The 23,442-nt window shown below is 49.2% G+C and overlaps 2 protein-coding genes and 5 non-coding genes across 9 annotated transcripts; 6 read left to right on the top strand and 1 right to left on the bottom strand.

Moving 5' to 3' along the window:
* On the top strand, window positions 1,564-7,366 carry BRI3BP (BRI3 binding protein). Its single transcript, XM_021412488.1, has 3 exons — window positions 1,564-1,790; window positions 2,889-2,991; window positions 3,539-7,366. Exons 1-3 carry the CDS (start codon window positions 1,599-1,601, stop codon window positions 3,955-3,957), a joined length of 714 nt encoding a protein of 237 aa, XP_021268163.1. The 5' UTR covers window positions 1,564-1,598; the 3' UTR covers window positions 3,958-7,366.
* DHX37 (DEAH-box helicase 37) lies at window positions 7,435-19,520 on the top strand. Of its 3 annotated transcripts, XM_021412486.1 has the most exons (27): window positions 7,435-7,743; window positions 8,387-8,556; window positions 8,692-8,804; window positions 9,172-9,484; window positions 9,921-10,069; window positions 10,327-10,419; window positions 10,788-10,884; window positions 11,324-11,437; window positions 11,647-11,748; window positions 12,232-12,346; window positions 12,467-12,562; window positions 12,654-12,730; window positions 13,470-13,608; window positions 13,850-13,926; window positions 14,244-14,476; window positions 14,617-14,728; window positions 15,299-15,405; window positions 15,522-15,710; window positions 15,948-16,072; window positions 16,353-16,469; window positions 16,558-16,730; window positions 17,130-17,244; window positions 17,384-17,521; window positions 17,829-17,923; window positions 18,326-18,399; window positions 18,845-18,942; window positions 19,125-19,520. In XM_021412486.1, the coding sequence occupies exons 1-27, from the start codon at window positions 7,452-7,454 to the stop codon at window positions 19,205-19,207; spliced, it is 3,606 nt and encodes a 1,201-aa protein (XP_021268161.1). In that variant the 5' UTR covers window positions 7,435-7,451; the 3' UTR covers window positions 19,208-19,520. The 3 variants fall into 3 exon arrangements, 2 of the variants coding, with proteins under 2 accessions (XP_021268161.1, XP_021268162.1); XR_002443369.1 differs by lacking the exons at window positions 17,384-17,521; window positions 17,829-17,923; window positions 18,326-18,399; window positions 18,845-18,942; window positions 19,125-19,520 and having other exon boundaries at window positions 16,558-16,988; window positions 17,130-17,247; XM_021412487.1 differs by lacking the exons at window positions 17,384-17,521; window positions 17,829-17,923; window positions 18,326-18,399; window positions 18,845-18,942; window positions 19,125-19,520 and having other exon boundaries at window positions 17,022-17,238.
* Window positions 20,040-20,111, bottom strand: TRNAA-UGC. Its single transcript has one exon. It is a non-coding gene; the product is annotated as a tRNA-Ala (tRNA).
* Window positions 20,223-20,294, top strand: TRNAD-GUC. Its single transcript has one exon. It is a non-coding gene; the product is annotated as a tRNA-Asp (tRNA).
* TRNAF-GAA lies at window positions 20,583-20,655 on the top strand. Its single transcript has one exon. It is a non-coding gene; the product is annotated as a tRNA-Phe (tRNA).
* On the top strand, window positions 20,835-20,906 carry TRNAD-GUC. Its single transcript has one exon. It is a non-coding gene; the product is annotated as a tRNA-Asp (tRNA).
* Window positions 21,181-21,252, top strand: TRNAA-UGC. Its single transcript has one exon. It is a non-coding gene; the product is annotated as a tRNA-Ala (tRNA).

Here is a 23,442-nt window from a genome sequence, read left to right on the forward strand (position 1 = left end):
TCTCTGTCTGACTAAGAAAACTTCCACAGTCTCCAGATCAGGAAGTGCAAGTGCTGCTGTGAAGCTCACACTGCTCGTCCTCTGGAGATCTTTCTAGAAGCCTCACAGTTGTCCTAATAAAAAGTTCTTTGAGGTTAAAGAAAAATGAGATCGATACTTCATGCCATGAGGCAATATATTCTTTGAACAGACATGATTTCATTTATTTAAACAAGAGAAAGGTGAAATATTGTGTAATTTCGTAAGAGCTGCGGGTAAGGCGAGGTGAATTTACCTAAAATAGGCTCATTGAGACAGATCTGGAAATCAATGACATGCCAGGGAAGATTCCCAAATTAACCTGACCTCATGTGAAGGACAGCCACAAGCGCAGGCTTCCAAAGGCAGCCACTAAAATAGGTCCACAGGCGTCTGCAAAGAGCGGATGGAAGGAAACAACACTTTGCAGAATGGATTTTGAGGGAAAACCACCAATAAGAATGCACACAGGGAAATAGGAACTGTCCCAAATTCTCAGGAGCAGGACCTGCTGGACCAGAAACAGCACAAGGGGATCCGGAAGAGGTCATGCCAGATGAAAGCAAATCAAGCAGTTATAACTGGCTCAGGAAACAACATTTGTGACAGTTAATAACATTGCAGTAATGTTATTATAGCACACAGTTCTTCACATGAAGGAAATGCCCCCAAAGTGGACGCTGTGTGCTGGGAATCAATGCATGGCACCGAGGGCAGATAACCAGGGACCCCCTAAGAACCTCAAATTAACTGTTATCTGTTGCCAGCTCATTTTGAAGAGCATGATGTAGATGTCAGCATATACACAGGTATGACCCTATCAGGGATTTGGGGGCCATCTTAAAACAGAATGAAAGCTGCTTTTATAAATATATAAATAATCAATGTCCCACTGAAATCAAGCGAGAGCCTAAGTACCTCCCTGGGCCTGAGCCCAGCGCTTTCAGGGCCAAGTATAAATAAATGCTGAAAGGCCTGGGCCACTCTGCTGAATGTGAAAATAAGTGTTTTGGCCAGGCTAGAAGTAGGGAAAAGGCAATAACAACAAAAAAAAATCTATACTCTAGATCTCAACTTGAGTACTTTGCAACAAGATTTAGGCCCAGCTGTGAGGTTTAAGCCTCAAGGACACAGTTCCGGTATCAGAAAGAGATCGGTGGAGCTGCCCCAGTGCCTGGCAGAGCCACAGGCACACCCTGAGGCTGTGGAATTCCCCAGGAAGGGGCAGAGAGTTCTCTGTGGGACTGGAAGTGCAGCTGTCAGAAGAGCGATCCCCAGTGAGTTCAGTCCAGGCACGGTCGTGAGCTGCCTGCAACTCCCCAGACACAACCGCAGCTCCTCACTCTGCTCGCATCCTGGCTAGGTTTCGCTACCCAGAAGGAGCAGATAACATTGCCTCAGTTACACCTCCCCGCTGGACTTCTGTTGCTCTGGTTACTCAAGGACCCGCGTGAAACCTATCAGGAGATGAATCGCACCGCCCCGGCTCCCCGCGCCCCTCCCCAAGGACGGCGGCGGACCTCGCGGCGCGGCCGGAAGGCGGCGCTATAACCGCGGCGCGGGGCGCAGCGCGGGCGGCCATGGCGGCGGGTCGGCTGCCGGCGGTGGTGCTGCTCCTCGCCCTGCTGCTGGGCGGCACGGCGGGGCCCGGCGCTTGGGCAGCGCGGAGCCGCGGCGCCGATAAGCAGAACAGCTTCCGCCGAGCCGCCAGCGGCCTCTACCAGGGCGTCAGCGGCCTGTTCGGGGAGGACAACGTGCGGGCCCTGCAGAAGGTGAGGCCGCTCCTTCCTGCTCCTACGCGCGCACCCCGCGCTGCCTCCCTCGTTCCCGCGGGTGTCCGGGGCTCCGCGTGGGGCACTGCCCCGCGAGAGGTCGCCCCCGAGCGGAGCCCGGCGCTGGGCCCGGCCCCTGGCACAGCCCGGCCGCGGCCGAGCAGCGCGAGCCTGGCTCGGGGAGGGGAGGCGCGCAGCGAGCCGCAGCGTAACGGCAGCGAGGAAATCTCCAGTTAAAGCTCGTTTCAGGCGGGAGAGGCGGCCGGGCAGCGGCTGGCTGCAGGAGCCCTCCGGATGAGATGCGGCCCGGCTGCTCCGGCAGAGCCTCCTGTGCTCGGACGGCCGTGCTGGGGAGAAGGAACCGGTGCTGAGCCCTGCGTGTGCTCCTGGGGCATCTCTCGATTGCTCGATAAAAACGTGGTTCTCTGGCACGCTTTACCCGTGTCCATCGTGTTTTCTTTAAACCTCTGAACGATGGTACGGCGAATAAAGCGCGTTTTTAAAGTCTGTTAACCTATAAGTTTACATGCCAAAATACCTTAAATAAGAGCAACTGCACTGAGTAAGTTTGTGATCGGCAGAGTTGGTTTTTATTTAAATATATTGGGGCTGTCCAGTGCCCTAAGGGAGCTGATAAGCAGGAGGGGGACTGAGTTCTTACGTGGCCTGATAGGATAAAGGGGGAATGGCTTTAAACTAGAAGAGGGGAGATTTGGGTTGGATGTTAGGAAACAATTCTTTAGTCGGAGGGCAGCGAGGCACTGGAACAGGCTGTCAGAGAACAGAGAAGCTGGGGGTGCCCATCCCTGGAGGCGCTCAGGGCCAGGTTGGATGGGGCCCTGGGCAGCCTGAGCTGCAGGGTGCTGGCTCTGCCCATGGCAGGGGCTGCAACTGGGTGATCCTCAGGGTCCCTTCCAACCCAAGTTGTTCTGTGATTCTCCGATTCAGTTTTTTTATTATTTACCTTGGGGTCTTCAAAATATTCTGCAATTTCTGTTGCACGACTTCCAATTCTGCTCATGACGAGTAAGTTGCGAGTGTGTTGAAATAATTGAGGGTTTTTATTATTCTTTTTTAATTTTCAATTTTATGTCTCAGTTTTTCTCAAGGTTGACAGAGAGGTTTGTGAATGGGGTGGATGTATTAATGGACACATTCTGGAGAATATGGACTGATTTGTTAGATGTTCTTGGAATTGATGGTAAGTGTGATGATGCCTGTTAACCTCTGAGCTGTATCAGCCCATGTCATTGCTCACAACCATAGGCTGAGTGGGAAACTGGCTATGTTGTATCATGCTCTGTAGAACATCCACCAGTGGTATCTCTGCCTACTTCACATGACTTTGATCGTGCTATTACAGCCTCCAAACAAGAGGCTTAAACCCAACTGTTGTGTTTTGGTATGAGTGTTTATAGGATGTCTGTAAAATGCGTCGCAGGTCATGGTCAGCTCTTTGGTATCATCATGAAATGGATGCAAATGACATGAAACGGTGCATGGAAATGAAGGAGAGGTGCAGAATCTTCGATATGAACTTGGACATTAAGCCCTATAGCAGCTTATCTTTAGAGAATCTTTAATGCCTCTACTTCAAAAGCATTTGTTCAGTTGCATCATTAGAGCTGGGCCAGTGATTAGAGAAAGATCCATCCAGAAATGGGTAACTGAAGCTGTGCTTACATTTCTACCATTCTCTCTTTTGTGTGCCCTCGTTAATATTCTGCAAATCTTCCTTTGTTTTTCAGCCTCCAACTTGACTCATTATTTCAGCCCAGCAGCAATTGCCAACAGCCCAACCCGCGCTCTTCTGCTGATCGGTGCCATTTTACTTGCCTATTGGTTTTTATCTCTCTTCCTCGGATTCTTCTTCTATCTCCTGCACATGATCTTTGGTCGTTTCTTCTGGATTGCGAGGGTCGCTCTCTTCACCCTCTCGTGCGTGTACATCCTGCAGAAGTACGAAGGTGACCCGGAACACGCGGTCCTGCCTCTCTGCTTTGTGGTGGCTGTCTACTTCATGACGGGGCCGGTGGGATTTTACTGGAGAAGAAACAGCAACAGCAGCCTGGAGGAGAAGATGGACCACCTCGACAGTCAGATCAGACTTCTGAACATACGTCTGTCCAGGGTGATTGAAAACCTGGACAGAGGCAGTGACCAATGACCCGACCCCGATAGACCACTGTACACCAGCTCTAGAAAGTTCCTAAGCACTGTCTCATTCGAAGTTACAAAGCAACAAAACATCACATGGTAAAAAGTGTGCAGAGCTATAACTTTTCATCATGTGTAAGACTAATTTATCTAGATTATACACTCAGCCATTATACTTGTAGGAAAAAGAATTAAGCTGTATATTCAGAGTTTTATCCAGTACTAGAATTTTATCAGTAGAGAAACGCTTACTTTTACAAGCATTTAAAAACATCTTTTGTAAATTTTTTATAAAAGCAAATTGAGTAGTCTTTAAAATACTGAAATTCAGCTAAACATATGCAAATTTGACACACAAAGTAAAAAAGAAAACAAATCTAAAGCTACTGAACACTTCTGTTGAGAAGTAACTGCTGTGGGTCCACCCTTTGCTGTCGTTGTTTGTTTGTGCAAAGTTACAAATGTTTTTCTCTTATTGTTGGCTTATTATTATTTCATTGCCTTGAAGTTGTCTTTCATAGAATATCAGATAAAGTCATTTTCTGGTATCCAGGCCAAAAAATTCACGCCCTAGATTTTAATAGGAGGCGGAGAATAAGGGAGAAGGATGATTTCTTAAGTTTCAGGTCGTTAAACGCCAGTCCCATATAAGGAATGGAGAAGTGCACGTGTGGCTTTATTTCATTGCTTTTCCTATCAGCAACTTAAGTTTTGACATTGAAAAGCAAATCTGATTTAACTGATTGACACGAGGGGAAAAGATGTAGCGTGGCAATCTGTAACTCATATCTGACCTTCACAGTGAAGCATATTTCAAGCACCAGTGCGTAGGATAGAATACGACTTTTAGTCTTGGGACCCATTTACTTTCACACACACAAGTCAGTGGTTGAACCACTTGCAAATGCATTGTTGCTTAAAGCTTTCTCAGGACCAATAAGCGGCAATAATTTATCTTCAGGAAGATCTGGATTTTTTTCTAAAATTGTAATTGTTTTGTAGGAGCTTTTATCCTGAAGTCTGTGTCCTCGCTGTACTGGGCTTTGGGACATTGAGTCACCTCATGAACAGGTGTGTTAAACAAAGCGATGTAGGAGCTTGGAGCAGTTGTATTTTGAAGGATTTATGTATTTGTAACCTTATGATTAACTAGGTTGGTAGGTGAGCACTGGCTTTGCTTGCTGAAATGTACTGAAACAAAGGTGACCTCAGGGAGGGAAGTTGGTCAGTGGTTATGTGTGGTAACCGATGGCGCTCTGGGCGGGAGGGAGAGCATCGGACACTTAGTGATGAGCACAGTGTCTGTACCAGGACAGATGAAAACGGGCCACAGCTGAAGAATGATGTATTTCCTAATTTCTGAATGATTCGGTCAGGAGAACCCATGACAAGAACTGGGTCTGTGGCAGGGACTGGCCTAAAAGCAATGGGAGCAAATCCACATGGCCGCTGAGCTGGGCCGGCAGCTGCTCACTGCCTGGGCAGGGCCTTGATGTGCCGCTTTACTGAATGGATCTGTGGGGTGAATTGTTTTTTTTTTTCCTCTATGCTTATGTTTAATGCTCTTCTGAAAAAGCATATTGCTTGCCTAACCTCTTTTGGTCTGTCTGTGGCATTTATGTGAATGGCTGTTTTAAAATCCATTCTTATGGCCTTCATGTCAACCTGCAGTCGCTTAAGTTCAACGTGGTTGAAGTTGATAATGCAGTTGGCACTGTTGTAATGCATTTTAATTTTTTTAATGCATCTATAGTTTCCTCGAACTCTCATTTTTCAAGAAATACGTGGTTAGAGTTGCAAAGAAGCTGCTTTTTCTAACTTGAAACCTTTCCCATAAACAGATAAGCACTATGGAGACAAATAATCTGCCTTGTGAAGCTGAGCATTGGGATGATGGTGTATTCATTTTTTTACAGCTCATTCTCCGTAGTATTGCAGAGTCTTCCCTGTAAGCTCTGGTTTTGCTGCTGTTGTGCACAGAGGACTGAGCTAAGCACCAACGTGGACATTAGGAATTGGTTAGCAAGGATGGTCAGGTCTCTGTTTTGCTAAATCTGAGGCCTGAGGACCAAAGTCTGCAAACCTTACTCTATTGCCTTCAGTAGGACTATGTGCATGAGTCAGATTTGCATAGATTGTATTTTACATAATCCATATTTAATGTTGAACTTAAAAATGACAAATCATTTATATATTAAGAGCTGTCTATATAAAGATTTCTTTACAAATACTATATGAAACTTAATTTGGGTTATAGTTTCTCCCTGTGTCTCTAATCATTTATTTTAGTTTTGTAAAAAATCAGCCCTCCTGTATTAATACTCTTAGTTTTGATCGCCCTGCTGCTTGAAAGAAGTATTTTTGTATTTACTTGCATCCCATGTATAGCAAAATGTTATGTGAAGAGCGGTATATATAAAATTGGATATTTTTAATCAGTATTTTTCCCAGCACTCAGTTTTCACGTTAGTCAAATTCAGAAGTAATGATTTTTTTTAAAGCACAATCTAGTCGTCAATATGTATACTTTAAAAACGCTCTGTATTTTTAAACATGCACCGTAGTGAAAATGCTTTTGAGACATGAATGTGATATTTAACCTCTTTCAACTTACTTTTGTAAATACCTTTTACAGATACTTTCCATTCCAAGTCATGTAGTTGACCCACCAAGTGTTGGCTCTGATTTGTAGACCTCGTTCCGGCGGCTGGTTGCACTGCTTTCCTATGGCCGTGGGTGTGAGCGTCTCGGTTAGGTGTCCAGGTACGGTGCGTGGGCACCGCAGCCCCACAGACCTCCGCCCGTGGTGGTGGCACAGGGGCAGTAGAGCCCCGATCCCGCAGCTGCCGGCCTGGCTGTAACACAGGCCCCCGCTGTGGGCTCTGTACCGCCTGGTGCCACATTCCAGGAGGGTCTACAGCGTTCTAAGCCGCGTGCTTCGAGACCCGATGTTTGAAACTACTGTTGTATTTTCAGTGCGTTGGCATTTTCGTTCAGCTGACACTTGTAGGGATTTCCTTGCAGGTAGGCACCTCACCTGTAGATAACGACCCGTCGTGCGCAGAGTGTAACGCTTCTACCAGTGGCATTGGGTGTCGGAGTGCCTTGTGTAACCCTGGTGTAGCTCAGTGCTGTGTTAGTGCGTCCTCCAACTCGTGACTTGCTTTCAAGATGTGTTGCGTAGTGAATGTGGAACATAGACCAGCGTAACCTTAGCTCTTGGTGGTGTAGAAGTTTTTAGGTGTGATTTGCTCCCGTACCGATCTGTATTTGGCAGCTAATGACGTGAATGAACACGAGTTCTCTTCGTCTGGGTTGGAAAACAAAAGGTTTTGTTGTATCCGCATGTATTTTAAACTTTTGGATGATTCCACCCGACTGTGATGACAGCACATTAAAAGTTGATCTTTTCTTTTTAACCGAAGTGGTGTTTGCTGTGGTAGCGCCGGGGGGCGGGAATCTGGGTGGCCCTACGTCCTCTCTGTGACCCCTGACCCTGCCTGAATGGCGCGCCCAGCGCCGCGGTCACGCCCCCCGTCGCCAGACCACGCCCCCAGCCTCAAGCCACGCCCCCGCTTCGTCCTGCGCCTGCGCGCCCTCCGCGCCCCGCCCCTTCTCGCGAGACCGCACGGCCCGGAAGCGGGGTGCTCGCTGCTGCACGTGGGCCGGGCGGCTGCTGACATGGGCCGCGCGCGGCGGCGTCACAACTGGAGGGCGCGAGCGGGATGTGGGGCCGAGCAGCTCCCCCCGTCTGGGGCCGAGCCGGCGGGGCTGCAGCTGCAGCTGGAGCTGGGAGGTGCGCGGGGCCGGGGCTCAGCGCAGCCCGGAGGGGCCGGGTCGTGCGGGGCTGCTGCGGTGTCATTGCACTGCTTTGGGGCGTTACGTGGTCTGGAAGGGTAGTGTGGGCGTGGTGGTAGTGGCTCTGTTATAGCAGCTACTGCATCAGTTAGGCTATTCTTTATTAAGGCAATCCTGTTATTAAAATACTTCTATGCTTAACGTTTGTGCAGTTAAAGTGAATTTTTTTTTTTTTTTTCAAATCGCTTTTCTCATGCAATTACTATCAAACTATTCCTAATCCAGTCTTACTTCTCTACTAGAAGACGCTTGTTTCTGGCAGAGTCTGCGGGGTCACACGCAGCACTAAGCTGCTCCATGGCCCTTGGGGGGGGGGGTAGCAAAAAAAGGAGGCAAGGCGCTGTCAGTGCTGTGCCATAAGCAGAAGGGATGACCTGAGTGGCCACAGCAGGCATGGCAGCGTTCAGCCCATGTGCCATGGGGTTTTTGTTCCTGCTGACAAATGGGATTTGTTCTGGCTGGGGTGGAGGGTTGCATTTGCCCAGAATGGCCACAGCCAGTATGGTGTGTGATTTGGGCACTGAGCAGCGTGCTGACACCAGGCCCCCTGGTTCTGGTGAGTAACGCACCAACACTTGCAGATGGCACACCACTGAAGGGAGTCGATGGGAGCAATGCCCTGGTCCTGCCAGCAAAGAAAGAGAAGAAGAAGAGAGCACCAAGTGTCGTGCAACAGCGGAAGAAACCACTCAGCAGGAAGCAGAAGAAAAACTTACAGAAAGTTTTAGAACAGAAGGAAAAGAAAAAACAGGTACGGTGCTGCTTGTGAGTAATTCTGGTATTGAGCCCCCCCTTCAAATGATAAAGTTAATTTAAGAGCTGATCTTTAAATGGAATTATTTCCCAGTGGCAATAAGCACTGACTTTGGCTGGTTTTCCCGCGCAGCGTGCTGAGCTGCTGAGCAAGCTGAGCGAGGTGCAGGCTTCCCAGGCAGAAATGAAGCTTCTCTACACCACTTCCAAGCTGGGCATCGGGGGACGCATGTATCAGCCCAAAAGGTAAAGCACTGCTGGGGGAAAACCTTTCTGACTTACTGCTGTGGTTGTGGCAACCTTGGCATCTTACTTTTCTCACCCTGTCTGGGGAACCTGTCCTAGTGCCGCATGACACTGCCTGTGCTGGAGTTCTTCCTCTTTGGTTAAAACCTGGGTTTGGTCTCACATAGTGACTCTGTGGTACAACTCTGTTTGCTGTGAAAGATGTGTGAGCTCTGCAGTCCTCCAACACCTTCAGGGACGGTGACCCCACCATCTCTCTGGGCAGCCTGTTTTTCCCTAGTATCCAGCCTGAACCTCCCCTGGTGCAACTTGAGGCCATCACGTCTCGTCCTGTCGCTGTAGTTCACGTGGTGGTGTGTTGTTTTAGGGTGTTGCAGGAGCCAGGCACTGCTGTACCTGAGAAGATCAGGAGCATCAGTGGTGCAAATAAGAGAAGACACAGCTCGGATTCAGAACCAGAGCCTGAGGGTGAAACCAGTAGCTCCAAGGAGGAGAAGAAAGAAGAGAAACAAGAAATAGAGAAGCCTTCAGCCAGTAATGTGAATTCTGCTGGGAAGCCAGAGGAAGGCACGAAGAAGCACGTGAGCCAGCAGGCTGCTCCTACCGCTCCTGCAGTGTCCAGCAAACCGTCGTACAAGCCTGCAGTTTTTGTTCCAGTGGACAGATCTCCTGAGATTCAGGTGAGGCTGAGCAGTGAAGTGCTTACCTGCGGGCTTAGAAGTGACAGCATCTTGCATTGGATCAATTCGCTGCAGACACTGTAGTTCTGTTCCATTTGATGTGGGTAGGTCGCTCTCCAGAACTGGGAAGAGCTCTGTGTGTCTTTGAACAGACACGGCAGGGTTATGGGGAGGCTCTGTTGGAAATGCGGTACTGTTAAGCTTGGGGAACTCCACAGCTTCACAAATTAAAGTGCAGAAACTTCTGGCTGCTTTTTGAGAAGCTGTTCAGATGAATCTAGTTGTTGGGCAAGGCCGTGGGATATTTGCTGGTTTGGAGCTTTTTAAGCCTTTAAGCCTTGCAGAATTCCTTCTTGTGGATTTTGTCATCTGAGCTAGGAAAACACCTTTCAATCCTGGGGAAGACTAATTGATGTGCGTAAACCGTGTGTTTTAGGAAGCAAGACTAAAGCTGCCAATTCTGGCTGAAGAGCAAGTCATCATGGAAGCCATTAATGAGAACCCCATTGTCGTCATATGCGGAGAGACGGGCAGTGGTAAAACCACTCAGGTCCCCCAGTTTCTCTATGAAGCTGGTTATACCAGGTAGGAGTTGCCTTTCATATGTAGCAAATGTAGTTAGAAAAGTTGAAGTTGAGCTCAGTCACTTCTGATTTTGTCTCTTGTATTCTGAAGTGGCTGAACTGGGGAGCGTGCTCTTTGCTGGGCACTGGCAGTGGCCATGCTGAAGGAGCTTTTAAAAACCTGAAGGGAGTACAGCTGTGACTTGCAAAACCCTTTCCACATAACCCATCTTTTGGAGCCTTTAAACAACCCCCCCTTGTCGTTCTTTGCCCCTTTAGTTCAAATGGCATCATTGGGATCACCGAGCCCCGGCGCGTGGCTGCAGTGTCCATGTCTCAGCGCGTCGCTAAGGAGATGAACTTGTCACACAGGTGAGAAGGAAACCCGCTGGGAGCATGCTGGGAAGGTTATGCTGAGATGCACGGCACACAGGATAGACTGAAACAGAAGTGTGTGTGTTGCTGTTCTGCCTCTGGTGAGAATCTGTGGCAGGTTACTTACAGACTAGACTGCCCTGGTGGTGTCTGTAAGAGCTCGTGCAGGCGCTCAGGGTGGAATTGCTGTACACCCCAGGTTCTGGTGTTCGGTGTGTGCGAGGCTGTGGTGGGCTGATGGGGTGTGTTTTTTCATATGTTGGCATTAAGTCCTAATTCAGTTAGGCTGAAGGCTGCTTCCTGATCTGCACGCTAATATCCTGCTTCTCTCCATGCCTTGTGGCTCTCCTGGTATTCCCTCACAGAGTGGTTTCCTATCAAATACGATATGAAGGAAATGTCACAGACGAAACGCAAATCAAGTTCATGACAGATGGTGTGCTGCTGAAAGAAGTCCAGAAGGTGAGGTGCTGCCCTTGCTGCTTGAAGGGAGGGATCTCCCTCAGCCAGAGGAGGTGTCAGCCAAGTTGTGTGGGTTTGTTGCCAGCCTTCCAAGCAAAATCCCTTTCAGCACTGAGACGTATTTCATCTCAACCCTTTAGGTTCCTGCCCAAGTCTCTCAGTGTGGGATTATCTTGTTAGGTGAAATGAGGGTGAGGAGGGAGTCTTGGGAACCAGGCTGCTCTGCGTTGGGGTTTGGGTCTGTGCTACACTGCCTGTGTAGGACTGCGCCTGTCCAGTGCATAGGTTCTCTGCGGTCAGGTGGCATGAGGGGAAATGCCTGCGACTGTGCTCAGATGTGAGAGGCTGTGAGGTCAGTGTTTGTGCAGCCATGGGTTGTTCTGAGTGGGGGATCTCCTCAGATGAAGCTTCATGCGGTGAAATCATTCTCTCTTCTCAGGATTTTCTGCTTTCAAAGTACAAAGTGATCATTATTGATGAAGCCCACGAGAGAAGCATGTACACGGATATCCTGATAGGGCTCTTGTCTCGCATCGTGCCTCTGCGGGAGAAGGTGAGAGAAGCTGCCTGGCAGTGGGTGTACTGGGAAGGGGTGCCAGTGGGTAACTTCTCACTCAGTATCCGATTGCAGTGCCACAAGACACAAGTAATTACAATTAGTGGCCTATTAGAAAGCACTTGTGTCCAGTGCTGCCAATAGTTCCAGCTCTGTGTGCTGTATAGCGTGCTTCCAGGCAGAGAATAACACCTGTGTCCCTACAGAAGGGGCTGCCGCTGAAGCTGATCATCATGTCAGCTACCCTCCGCGTGGAAGATTTCACTGAGAACACCAGGCTGTTTGCTGTCACACCTCCTGTTCTGCAGGTATCCTTCTTCTCGCCGGGATCTCTGCCAGTCGTAGCAGCTAAAAGACAGCAAGGGTTTTCTTTATTTTATTAAAAAAAATGAGGTACTCTAGTCTGTCCATTTGGGACTGAAATCTTTTGGATGTCAATTGAAAAAACAGTTACTTCGTTTTGTTTATACTGTTCTGCCATTTGGGACTTGGTGGTTTTCTCTCCGCTTCTAGCAGAGAATTTCCCCTGGCAGAATTGGATTATTTTGAAAGACTGGAAGTTACGGTTAGGAAGCCTCAATTTAAGAGAGGATAGTTGAGTTTCCCTCTTGGTTTCATGGTGTTCAGCATAGCCAACATGGATCACTTCTGTGGGTCTGGTGCTTTGTAGGTTACCAAATCCAAAAGCTGCACAGACTTCAGGATAGGCACATCTAGTTGTGCCATGAGGGCTGCAATGAGTGTGCTGGAGTTACAAACGTGGCTTGTTTGCTGTTGGATTTCCTCTCTAGGTGGATGCAAGGCAATTCCCTGTCACTGTTCATTTTAACAAGAAAACCCCCCTGGATGACTACAGTGGGGAATGCTTCCGAAAGGTGTGCAAGATCCATCGGATGTTACCCTCAGGTAAGGGCACCATGGAGCCTCTCAGATTCTTCACACTTAATCTATAGAGTTTTCTGAGCTTTTTTTTTTGGTAACTTAAGCAGTGATGCATGGCATTTAGAGTGGTTTCTTCTCTTGCAGGTGGGATTTTGGTGTTCTTGACAGGCCAGGCAGAAGTTCATTCTCTCTGTAGGAGGCTAAGGAAAGCCTTTCCCTTCCAAAAAAACAACACTGCAGGTAATGCTATTGAATAAAGGGCTGTTAAACTTCAGATTCCTCTGAAGGAAAGCGTGCTCAGCTAATGGTAATTTGATGGCTGTTTTTGTAGGAGATGATGACGACAGAAAAGAATCAGTGGAAGAAATGCGAAAATTTAAGAAATCACGGAGACGGAAGAAAGCTACGGTACTGTGATGGCTAGAATTCCTCCCAGAGGCAGGAAGGAGCAGGTGCTTCCCTGCAGAAGAGCACTACTGCATAGCGGTGTTTCTCACCAGGCTGGTTTAGGCTCGCACGAAGCCTTGTTGCCTGCACATGTTCCCTGCAGGAAACTCAGTAGCACTGTTTGCACTCCTAAGTACTGCATTACAAGCAGCAGAGGGCTAAAACACGTCCCTGGATATTGTGAGTTGGAGACAGGTTTCAGCTAAGTACTGACCTTAAAACTTTAATGGAAGGAGTTGCAGACTTGCTGTCTCGGGGCTGCCTCTCCTCTGGCTGTTGGTTAGCCAGAATTGAGACTGATGTGTCTGTGATGGATGGTAGCGTTTGGCTTCCACCCAGGTCCCACGTGCACTGTGCTGGGAGGAGATGTTGATGCTGCAGATGCACTGTACACTGCTATTGGGTCCTGGTAGCTGGAGTGGTGTGAAGAAGTGTTAGCCTTTGCCACTGTCCTCTCTGTGAAGACACATGGCTCAGCACAGAATGCTGTTTGAAATAGTGACTTGGGCTATCCCCCCCGACTCTCACAGTTAACAAATGCTGAATCTTAGCCTTGAAATACAGTTGAAATTTCCCAATCTCTGCCAGTTTCAGGTCAACAAATGTTTGGAATAAATGCTCAGCTTTGCTTTCAAAGCAATAAGAAGAGCTGTCTGTGTTCCCACTTACGCTTCATTGTCTTCTTCCCTGTCTTCCTCAGGCACTTCCCCGAATCAATCTAGACAATTACGCTGTTGTACCGGTGGATGAAGGAGATGAAGATAGAGATGCTGAAACTGATGATGATATTGCAGGATCTGATGTCGACCTCGATTTAGGAGATGGAGACTCAGAAGAAGGTTTGGCCCTTATCTTACAGATAGCTGTGAAATGTGTGACATAAAATAGCTGTCCTTTGCTAAACTGGTGTGACAGCTCATCGACTCTGCATAATGGAAAAGTCAAGTTTTCCAGATGCAGATTTATCCCAAATAATTTGTTGCTGCTTCTTAATGAATTATGCTCCTGGAGACATCACTGGGGATAAGCCTAGAAGCTGACTTACTGTGTATTTAAGATTATTGTTTGATTTCTTCACAGAAGAGAAATCAGATTCATCCCTTCCACTCTATGTGCTCCCTCTCTATTCTTTACTAGCACCGGAGAAGCAAGCAAAGGTAAAACATTCGTTGTCACGTAAGGAAATGACCCTTATTGATAGGTGGCATTGCTGTCCGAAGTCTCAAATATTTTGTGAGCTAAAAGGTCCATCTTGGACTACCGTCAGTGGGCAAACTGGTGTGGCTTGATGGGCAGGATGGGATGGGTTTGGAGCAGGCCTTGCTTGGGCTGTGCTCTCCTTGATGTGCCAGTTCAGCGAGTGGGGAGAGATGAAAAGCAACAGTCCTGTAGCGTGTTAAAATTACTCGCAGCCGTGGGGCGCATCAAGGATTTTGTTGGCAGTGCATTTCACACACCCGTCTGTTTGTTGCAGGTGTTCAGGCCTCCTCCTCCTGGCACGAGACTCTGTGTTGTAGCCACCAACGTGGCAGAGACATCGCTCACTATCCCAGGCATCAAATACGTGGTTGACTGTGGAAAGGTCAAGAAACGTTTCTATGACAAAGTCACCGGGGTTTCATCTTTCAGAGTCACCTGGATATCTCAAGCGTCAGCTAACCAGCGGGCAGGTCGTGCAGGCCGGACTGAACCAGGGCACTGCTACAGGTCAGCGAGCTGCTGGGAAGAGGGTTATGTAAATGTTACCCTCAGCTGCCTTTTGATTTAAATCCTTTGCCAATTTTTCACGCGCATTTCCTGAGTTAAGATTTCTTGCGAGTTTCCAAGCAGCGCTTCTGCTCCACTAGGTTGTATTCTTCAGCTGTCTTCATGGACTTTGAGAAATTTTCTGCGCCAGAAATAACAAAGCGACCGGTGGAAGACTTGATTCTGCAAATGAAGGCACTAAATATAGAAAAGGTGAGGTGTCAGACTGGCTCTGTGCTATGGAGCTCATTAAAATAGTTGCCCCTTGGAACCAGAAACAAACAAATCCATGTTATTGTCATTACTTGGAGCTGTGCCGTGTGTTAGAAACGAGGATCCTGGGATTTGGTTTCCATTCTGCAAAATGCAGATGCTGTTATGAATTCAGCAGACCTTACCAGCCCCTTGGTCATGAGAGCTTTTGCTTTGTATTTTCACTACTGAAAAATCCCCTATCAAAATAGGGATTGTGTTTTGGAGATAGTTGCATGCTTTCAGAAAGCACAGTGCTTAGAGCTAGACACTAAGCAGCCTGCCCTAGGTGGTGCCTGGAGTCAGTGGCAGCTGAGGGTCATGCTTGTTTTCACATTTCCTAATGGTTTTGTTCTAAGCGTTTCCTCCTATTATATGTTATTTCCTCTTGTTTCTGGCACACATTCTAAATGTTTTTCTTCGGTCTTTGTAATGGAAGGTGAAGTTTTTGCTCCCTTCTAGGGCTTCTTACTGATCCAGACTCTGCCGTGTCAGTGATGTACTGAGAGGCATTTTGTTTGGTGCCTGTAGGTAATCAACTTCCCGTTCCCAACACCGCCTCCAGCAGAAGCACTTGCAGCAGCTGAGGAGTTACTGATAGCCCTGGGTGCTCTGAAGGAGCCCCCTATGACAGGAAGGTAATGGCTGTGGTTCCCCACAGATTTCCTCTTGGGGATAAAGCACCCACAAGGGCAGAAACACAGGTTTGTATGAATGCAGAAGTTAATTCATTGCACGACTTCTCTCCCCACAGGCTGAAGGAACAGCAGGCAGCAAAGCTGAGCTGCCCTATTAGTCCCCTGGGCAGAGTAATGGCCACTTTTCCTGTTGCCCCCCGCTATGCGAAGATGCTGGCGCTAAGCAGGCAGCACGACTGCCTGCCTTACACCATTAGCATTGTATCTGCCATGACCGTTCGGGAGCTTTTTGAGGAGTTTGACAGGTGAGTGAAGGTGCCCGATTCCCAGTTTATATGGAACCGTAGCATCATAGGACGGTTTGGGTTGGAAAGGACCTTAAAGCCCATCCAGTTCCAACCCCTGCCATGGGCAGGAGCACCTCCCGCTAAATCAGGCTGCCCAGGGCCCCATCCAGCCTAGCAGGGATGCTGATGCCTCTCTTACCTTGAGGGCCATCTGCATGGAAGCAAAGCCCTGATTCACGCTGTTCTGTGTTTTAGGCCAGCAGCAAGTGAGGAAGAGGCAGTGAAGCTGAAGGGGAAGAAAGGAAGGCTTGTACAGATGCAGAGGATCTGGGCTGGGCAAGGGTCATTTCAGAAGCTCGGAGACCTCATGGTGATGCTAGGTATTGCACACAGTGCTTTCCCTGTGCTGTTAACTTCCATTCTCCTCTCCCCATTGCCCTAACCTCAGCTTCATACAAAACCATCCTCTTGCTGTAGGACTGAGTGTAGTAGTGTAATTCCTGGGCTGATACAGGCAGCCTCCAGGCATCATGGGCTGACAAACGGCCCTGGCTGAGTGGGAACGGCGGTATGCTCATGCTGTGTCAATACTGTGCCGCAGCTGGTTTAAGTACAACTCATTTGCTAAATTGTTTTCTCCACCTGACTGTTCGCTTCCAGGAGCAGTGGGGGCCTGTGAATACTCTGGGTGTACTCCTAAATTCTGTGAAGAGAATGGGCTCCGCTACAAAGCCATGCTGGAAATCAGGCGCTTGAGAGGGCAGCTGACAACGGCAGGTGAATGGATTCTGGGAGGAATTGTCATCTTTTGGGGGCAAACCCATCAGCTGAATCTTAACTCACCTTTTTTTTTTTTTTCGTGCAGTGAACTCAGTCTGCACTGATGCTGGCCTCTATGTTGACCCAAAGATGAAGCCCCCAACAGAAGCACAGGCGACTTACTTACGACAGATCGTATTGGCAGGGCTGGGGGACCACCTTGCTCGGAGGGTTCAGGCCGAAGAACTCCTGGACGATAAGTGGAAGAATGCCTACAAGGTAAACAGCTCGATTTACCTGAGTTCCTCTCTTCTCATCTCTGTAGGGCAGAGGGGCACTCTGCAAAGCCTGGGCTTCTGTCTGGATGCAGCCTTGGGGCTGCGTGTGTTGGCTTTCTCCAGCTCCTTGCCATAGAATTGAAGTTTCCAGTGCAGCAGTTTCCCAGTCCTCCTGCAGGAATTGCTGTAAAAAAGCAAGAAGGGCCATTAGTCTGTCTTGCAGATTGCTTGATGTCTCCAGAGAAAACGAAGCAGAAAAGTAAAGTGTTATTAAAAACCCTCTTTACTTAAGGAGCCTCAGTAAATGTTTATCTGAGAGAGACTGAAATTGGTGCAATCAAGAAATGAGATTGCCAGTAATTCATCCTACTCTGCTTCAATCCTCTGCGCTTTCTTAAAGACCGCTCTTCTGGACGAGCCAGTGTTCATCCATCCAAGCTCAGTCCTCTTCAAGCAGCTCCCGGAGTTTGTGGTGTATCAAGAAATTGTTGAGACTACAAAACTGTACATGAAAGGTGAGACTGCTGTGGTCAGTTCTGCAGACTTGGTTAGGAATGCAGAGATGCCTTAGCAGAAAACTTCCTTCATAGGACTGCTCCTGAGTGGCAGCTGTTGGCAGCAAGGCTCCCTTCAGGTGTGTTCTCCCTTTCTCAGGTGTGTCTGCAGTTGAACCCGAGTGGATTCCTGCCCTGTTGCCACCCTACTGCCACTTTGGGAAGCCTCTGGAAAATCCTCCTCCATCGTACTGCCCCGAAACAGGCAGAATTCGATGTCACAGGCCAAGTGTCTTTTGTAAGCTTCTTAAAAAGTCTCTCTCACTCATTTTGCCCGAGAGCTGCTCTACAGTTATTGTAATGTCTCTTAACAATACTGTCCACAATACCAGAAGGGTAGAGCTGTTCAAAGGACAGTTGAAAGAGCTTGACAGCAATTTGAGCAGATCCACAGGATTTAAAATATTTAAATATTACCATCTTCCTGTTGGCATGGCAGTTTTATGTCCACCAGTAACCCCTGTTAAAGAGAGACGCTGCCAGGGTGGTGGTACATGTGGAAATTTATATTCCTCAAGTGCTGAGGCTCTGTGATCTCTTTCCAGATCGAGTTAGCTGGCAGCTCCCTGCTGTCGAGGTTGATTATCCAGAAGGTATTGATCGCTATAAATACTTCGCCAGGTTCCTGCTTGAAGGAAAGGTACGTGTGGCCTGGCTGCAACACTTCCTGGACACTAGCAGTGTTTCAGCCCAGTTTCTGGAGATGAGGCTTGCCAATGGCTGCTAGAATTTGCTGTACTCGGTGGGGTGGGAAAGAGCTCTAAGATACAAAATGGCATGGGAATGGAGCAGGTGGGTGAAAGAGACCTGAATTTAAGTCCTGTTTTCTCAAAGGAAAAAAGCTATAGTTCTTGTCTCTCCATTCTGCGAGTTGAGTCATCAGGCAAGGCAATCAGGGCAAAGCTGGTATGGAGATCTGCATGGGAGAGCTGGGGATACGGGATATGGGACTGAAACCTGCAGCAATCCAAGTGCATTGATGGTTGCCTCCATGGAACAATTTACCTTGTTTGTTATGTGCTTACTGCAATGTATCTCGCAGGTCGTTGAGAAACTGGGTTCTTACAGCCAGTGTCTGCTCTCCAGTCCTCTCATAATGCTGAAAACGTGGTCCAAGTAAGTTGTGAAAAACAAGTTTGTTTTCTCCACTGTGAACACTTTTAACTTCCTTAAAAAAATAAAAAATTAAATGCTGGGAAGGGTGTACAAGGCAGTGAGCTAATCTCTAATTGCAGAGAGGGGAAAATCACAGGTTTTTTTTTTTTTTTTTTTTTTTTACCAAGAACTGTCTTGAGAGAATTGGGCTATTGTAAGGGCTGTGCAGAAGCACACACGGAGCTCACTGATCACACTGACCTCTACGGGCGGCTCCATACAAGTGCATGAGAACTTTCTTGAGCTAAAGGCATGCCTCTATATCCAGAGGTCGTGTGTTTTACATCCGTATTTAGCCTCCACTAATACAGAGTATGAATTCAGAAAGGTGAGCTGAATGCTGTAACACTCTGCTCAACTGAGCTGATGGTCATTTATTGCACTGTTTTGTCTTGGACTCTCACAGGCTTCAGCCCAGGACAGAATCCCTCCTGCAGGCTCTGGTTGCTGAAAACTGTGATAATCGTGATGCTTTGCTGGCTGCATGGAAGAAAAACCCCAAGTGTAAGTGTCCTGCTCCTTAAATATTAGTCCTGTCGGTGGGCACTTTGTTGTTGGCTTTTTGAGGTACGTGTACGGTGGGATGTTTCACTTGATGTGCTCCAAATATTTATTTATGGAATAGAAAGAGCCAAATGGATGCTGATCTATATAGGGCATCTCACTGCTGCTCTCTTTCATTCCAGATCTGCTCGCAGCCTATTGCCAGTGGATCCCTGAGGTTATGCACGATGACGTAGCCAAGCAGTGGCCGCCAGTAGCACTGTGACACCCAGCTCTGTTCTTGGGGGACTCCTATTCTCCGAGGTGTTTTGGGAGCGTGGTTTTCCATGAAGATCTGATGGTCAGAGGGACGGGCTAGCTGCTAGCAGTGCCTTTCTGGGGGTCAGCTGGCTGCTGGCTCTGCTTTTCGGCCTGCCGTGCTCTCAGAAGCCCCACCAGCTGTTTCACGGGTGCTTTGTAATGTTAATATTTGGATATTTTTATCCACTGTATTTTACCAGTTACGTTTTGCTGAAGTTTCTCTTTGGACTATATTAGTCACGTGGGCTACAATAAATATGTGTAATTCTTGGTTTGGATGGGAGAAATGTTTTCTACGCAGGGTGTTGCAAGAAGCAGTGTTAGACCTTTGTAGGCCCATCCTCACGTGTGACTGCAGATCCCAAGGACTGAGCCTTCCCTGCGTGCTGGGCTTGCTCTGGCCCAAGCTCCACCCTGTGGAGCTGCATGGGGAAGGACTAAAGCGAGAAAACCCATGGGTTACGTGAATTACAGCACACTAGGGATTTTTTGTTTGTTTCATAAGCTTTGGTGTTGTAAGGCCATGGTGCTCAGCACTAACACCAGCAGCAGGGATTGCAGCAGCACTTTGCAGCCCGTTTTTTGGGGGGTGGAGGATGAAAAGAGCAATGCATTGTGCTGATTTACAAATGAGGAAGGTGAAATACGGATCTGTAGGGAATCTTGGCAAGTGACAGCAAGCTAGCTGGCTTTCGAGAGAGCTTCTGCTTTCTGCCTGTGAATGGAGGAAGCAGGTAGAAAAGTAAAGAGGAAGGGAAAAAAAAAAAAAAAAAAAAAAAAAAAAAAAAAGAAAAACGTGGAGATGCCGGGGATTGAACCCGGGGCCTCATACATGCAAAGCATGCGCTCTACCACTGAGCTACATCCCCTTGTTAAAAAGCTTCCCGCTAGAACGCAGACATCCTACACGCAGCCACCGAGCGCCGCCAGCCGGACCGCGGAGCTATGGCAGAGGCGGAGCAAACCCCTTTCTTCGCCTGTCCTCGTTAGTATAGTGGTGAGTATCCCCGCCTGTCACGCGGGAGACCGGGGTTCGATTCCCCGACGGGGAGAGAGCAATTATTTTGCACGCCGGAGCAATTTTTTCTCCTGGCGGCTCCGGCGCAGCGATGGCACTTAAGGCCGTGACAGCCGGGGCAGTTACCGGGCGGATGCCGGGGGCCTATCCCTGTTTCCCGGGCTTTAGCGCAGAACGATGGGGGATGCGGCTGAGGGTCTCAGGGGACTGCTGCCCCCGGAGCCGCGCGCTGCTCTGAGCAGACTCCCCACGTGCTCGCGGCTGCACGAGGGGCGGGGGCTGGGCGGGGTCGTATGTGTAGCCCAGGCAACACTTTCTCGCCGCCGAAATAGCTCAGTTGGGAGAGCGTTAGACTGAAGATCTAAAGGTCCCTGGTTCGATCCCGGGTTTCGGCAGCTAGTTCCTTTTGTCACTGTTTCTCTTTTCTCCTCATGGCGGTCGTTTTGCAGCCGAACAGCTCGCAGTGCCCCACGGCCGAAGGGGTCACGGCGCGGGGCGGTCTCGGCGGCAGCAGCAGGCAGCGCCCGCGTGGGGCCTGAGTTCTGAGTGGGCCGCGGGGCTTTCCCATACAACGTCCTCGTTAGTATAGTGGTGAGTATCCCCGCCTGTCACGCGGGAGACCGGGGTTCGATTCCCCGACGGGGAGGTAGTGACTCTTTTACTACCTCACATTACTTTTTCTCCGCTCCCAAATTTTTCCGCCTTCCGAGGAGAAAAAAACACACAGCGATCCGTGCGCGCACGCAGAGTGCTTCTGTACTCCGGGAGACCCCTAAAGCCCACGCAGCGCTGTCCCACGCGCCCCGCGCTGCTCCCCATCCGTCTCAGCCTAGCAGGCAGCGCTCTGCCGCGCGCGGTTTCCGACTCAGAAGAATGAAGCAAGGAGCGGTCCGGCAGGCTGGGTGGGCAGCACGGGGCAAGGGGATGTAGCTCAGCGGTAGAGCGCATGCTTTGCATGTATGAGGTCCCGGGTTCAATCCCCGGCATCTCCAGCGGGTGCCTTGTATGTTTTTCTACACTCTGCATTTTATCATCACATTCGCTACCAGAAAAAGCTGCCCGGCCAAAAAGGCCCTCGGCGGCAGCTTCATGCGGTACACGATGACTGTTTTGCCACTCGGTTCTCCTCACCGTGCAAAGACCACGTTCTCGTTTTCCTCTGGGTATTTCACTGCCAAACCACAGCCCTGCAGACACACAGTGGCCTAAGAGGAGGCAGGAAGGAGGCACCGAGCCCAGGAGTGCTGGTACAGAACAGAGACCGAGCCCACTCAGATCTCAAACAGCTTTTATCTGCACAGCTCAGTCACCAAAGGCTTGATCTCCTCCGTTCCATCAGCAGCAGCATAACAGTATGCCTGACTCCCTCTGCTAGGGGCCTGCTGACTCAGGACAGATGTAAACGAAATTTCAGACAAGTTAAAGCATTGAAGCTATTTGTTTGCTGCTGTTACATCGAGATGACGCTTTCAGCCAACTGTTGTCCTACACTGCCACTGTGCCCACAGATCCCTGCTGTAAGGAGCTCCCTGGATAGGACCTCTGCGAGCAGTTCTACCTCTGGAAGACCTCTGAGACAGCTCCAGCCCTGAAGGCACCAAGTGTCAGTCCTCCGGACACAGGAAATCAGCATCTGTCAGCACAGTAGGTCAGGGTCTGCTAGGACCGAGATCCTGCTGCTCACCGAGCTCATTTTAAAATCTTAGCCAAGGGTACGTGTAAAGATGGTGTGGGATAAACATGGAGTGGCTTTGTTCACAGCAAGCTCCTCCCAGCTCGGGAAAACAATGTTCTGCAAAGTGCCAGGCACACGTAGGGAGTGAAGAACTAGGGCACATCTGCCCGCAGCCTGACTGGGACACGAGTCTGAACCTTCAGGGCTGGGGTGCTTCACAGCGTGACCGTAAGATTCAGACATCAGCTACAAACTCAACGCAGTGCTCGGAGGTTGGCTGCCCACCCCAAGAACTGTGTCATTGCAATCTATTCCTGTTACGACGCTATCTTTGTACAGAACAGAGTGCCCTGTGCTTTTTCAACTAGTTTTCGGACCGCATGCTGTGACTACAAGAATAAGCTCTGCATTACTTTTTCATCTCAGGCGATGAAAGACCTTCTCAATCTGAAAGTCTGCTCAGGTTACTATATGTTTGCACAAATGCAGGCACTGTAAGCCGTGGAGTGTGAACCTGACCTCATCCTGAGCAAAAATCAAAAGACTTTTGTGGATTGTTTCTTCGGATAAACCGCCTGAGTGCCAGAGCTGCTTTTTTGTACTATGATTATTACAACAACGCTGGGATTTAATACACGTGCAAGTCAAAGGGGCTGGGGAGATCCCAGATCCCCTCTGGCAAGAGCCCCGTTTCCCCACACCAATGGCTGTGCTGTTGCTAGGCCTGTGAGCTGGGTCTGGGCGGCAGCAGAGCGCTCAGGGCACATGCAAACGAAGGATGTTGTGAGTGGATTGAACCCAGTGGCAGCACACAAACCTGCAAACAAAGAGCAGCGCTCTTCCCTGCTGTGCCCCTGAGTGCTGCACGGTTGGGCTACAGTGGCACGGGAGCCAACGGAATGCAACGCGGATCTACCAGGGAGTGCTCTGTAAGCCAGAAATAAGCGTTATTCTTATTTATATTTGTGACAGATCTCACCTCAGTTGGCAAAGCCATAGCCCTGAGTGGTACACTCTGATATACTCAGGTACATCCTCACTTTATCTGCACTGCTAACGGTGCTGTGGATGCCAGGCTCGTCTCTCCACACCAAGGCCACACCTCTAAAGCCAATCACCTGGCACAGACTGCCTGCAGTATTTATTTGTGCTGCTCCCAAATATTTGGGTTACCTCATACTACTCCTGGTCTAGGACCGTGTTCCCACTTCTCTCCCTTTAAAAAGTGAAATATCAGAGGCTGCTGAAGTAAAACACACAGCTCCTTTGGACAAAGGTGTCTCCTTCCCTCAGGGGCACCTCGGGGCCTTTCTGAAGCCCGCACTGTGTCCAACGGGAGGAGACAGAGGGTCGTGTGGGAGGGGATGCACTACAGGCGTTCAGAGCCCCCTATACAACGTCAGGCTGACACAAACCTTAGCACACGAAGCTCCCAAAGCTCCACTCCGGCGGCTCCGGGCCCGGCTTTCTCCCGCGCCGCATTGTGCGCCGGGCGCCGATCCCCGCC

This window comes from Numida meleagris, chromosome 14 (assembly GCF_002078875.1).
Source record: "Numida meleagris isolate 19003 breed g44 Domestic line chromosome 14, NumMel1.0, whole genome shotgun sequence".
NCBI classification, from domain to species: Eukaryota; Metazoa; Chordata; class Aves; order Galliformes; family Numididae; genus Numida; species Numida meleagris.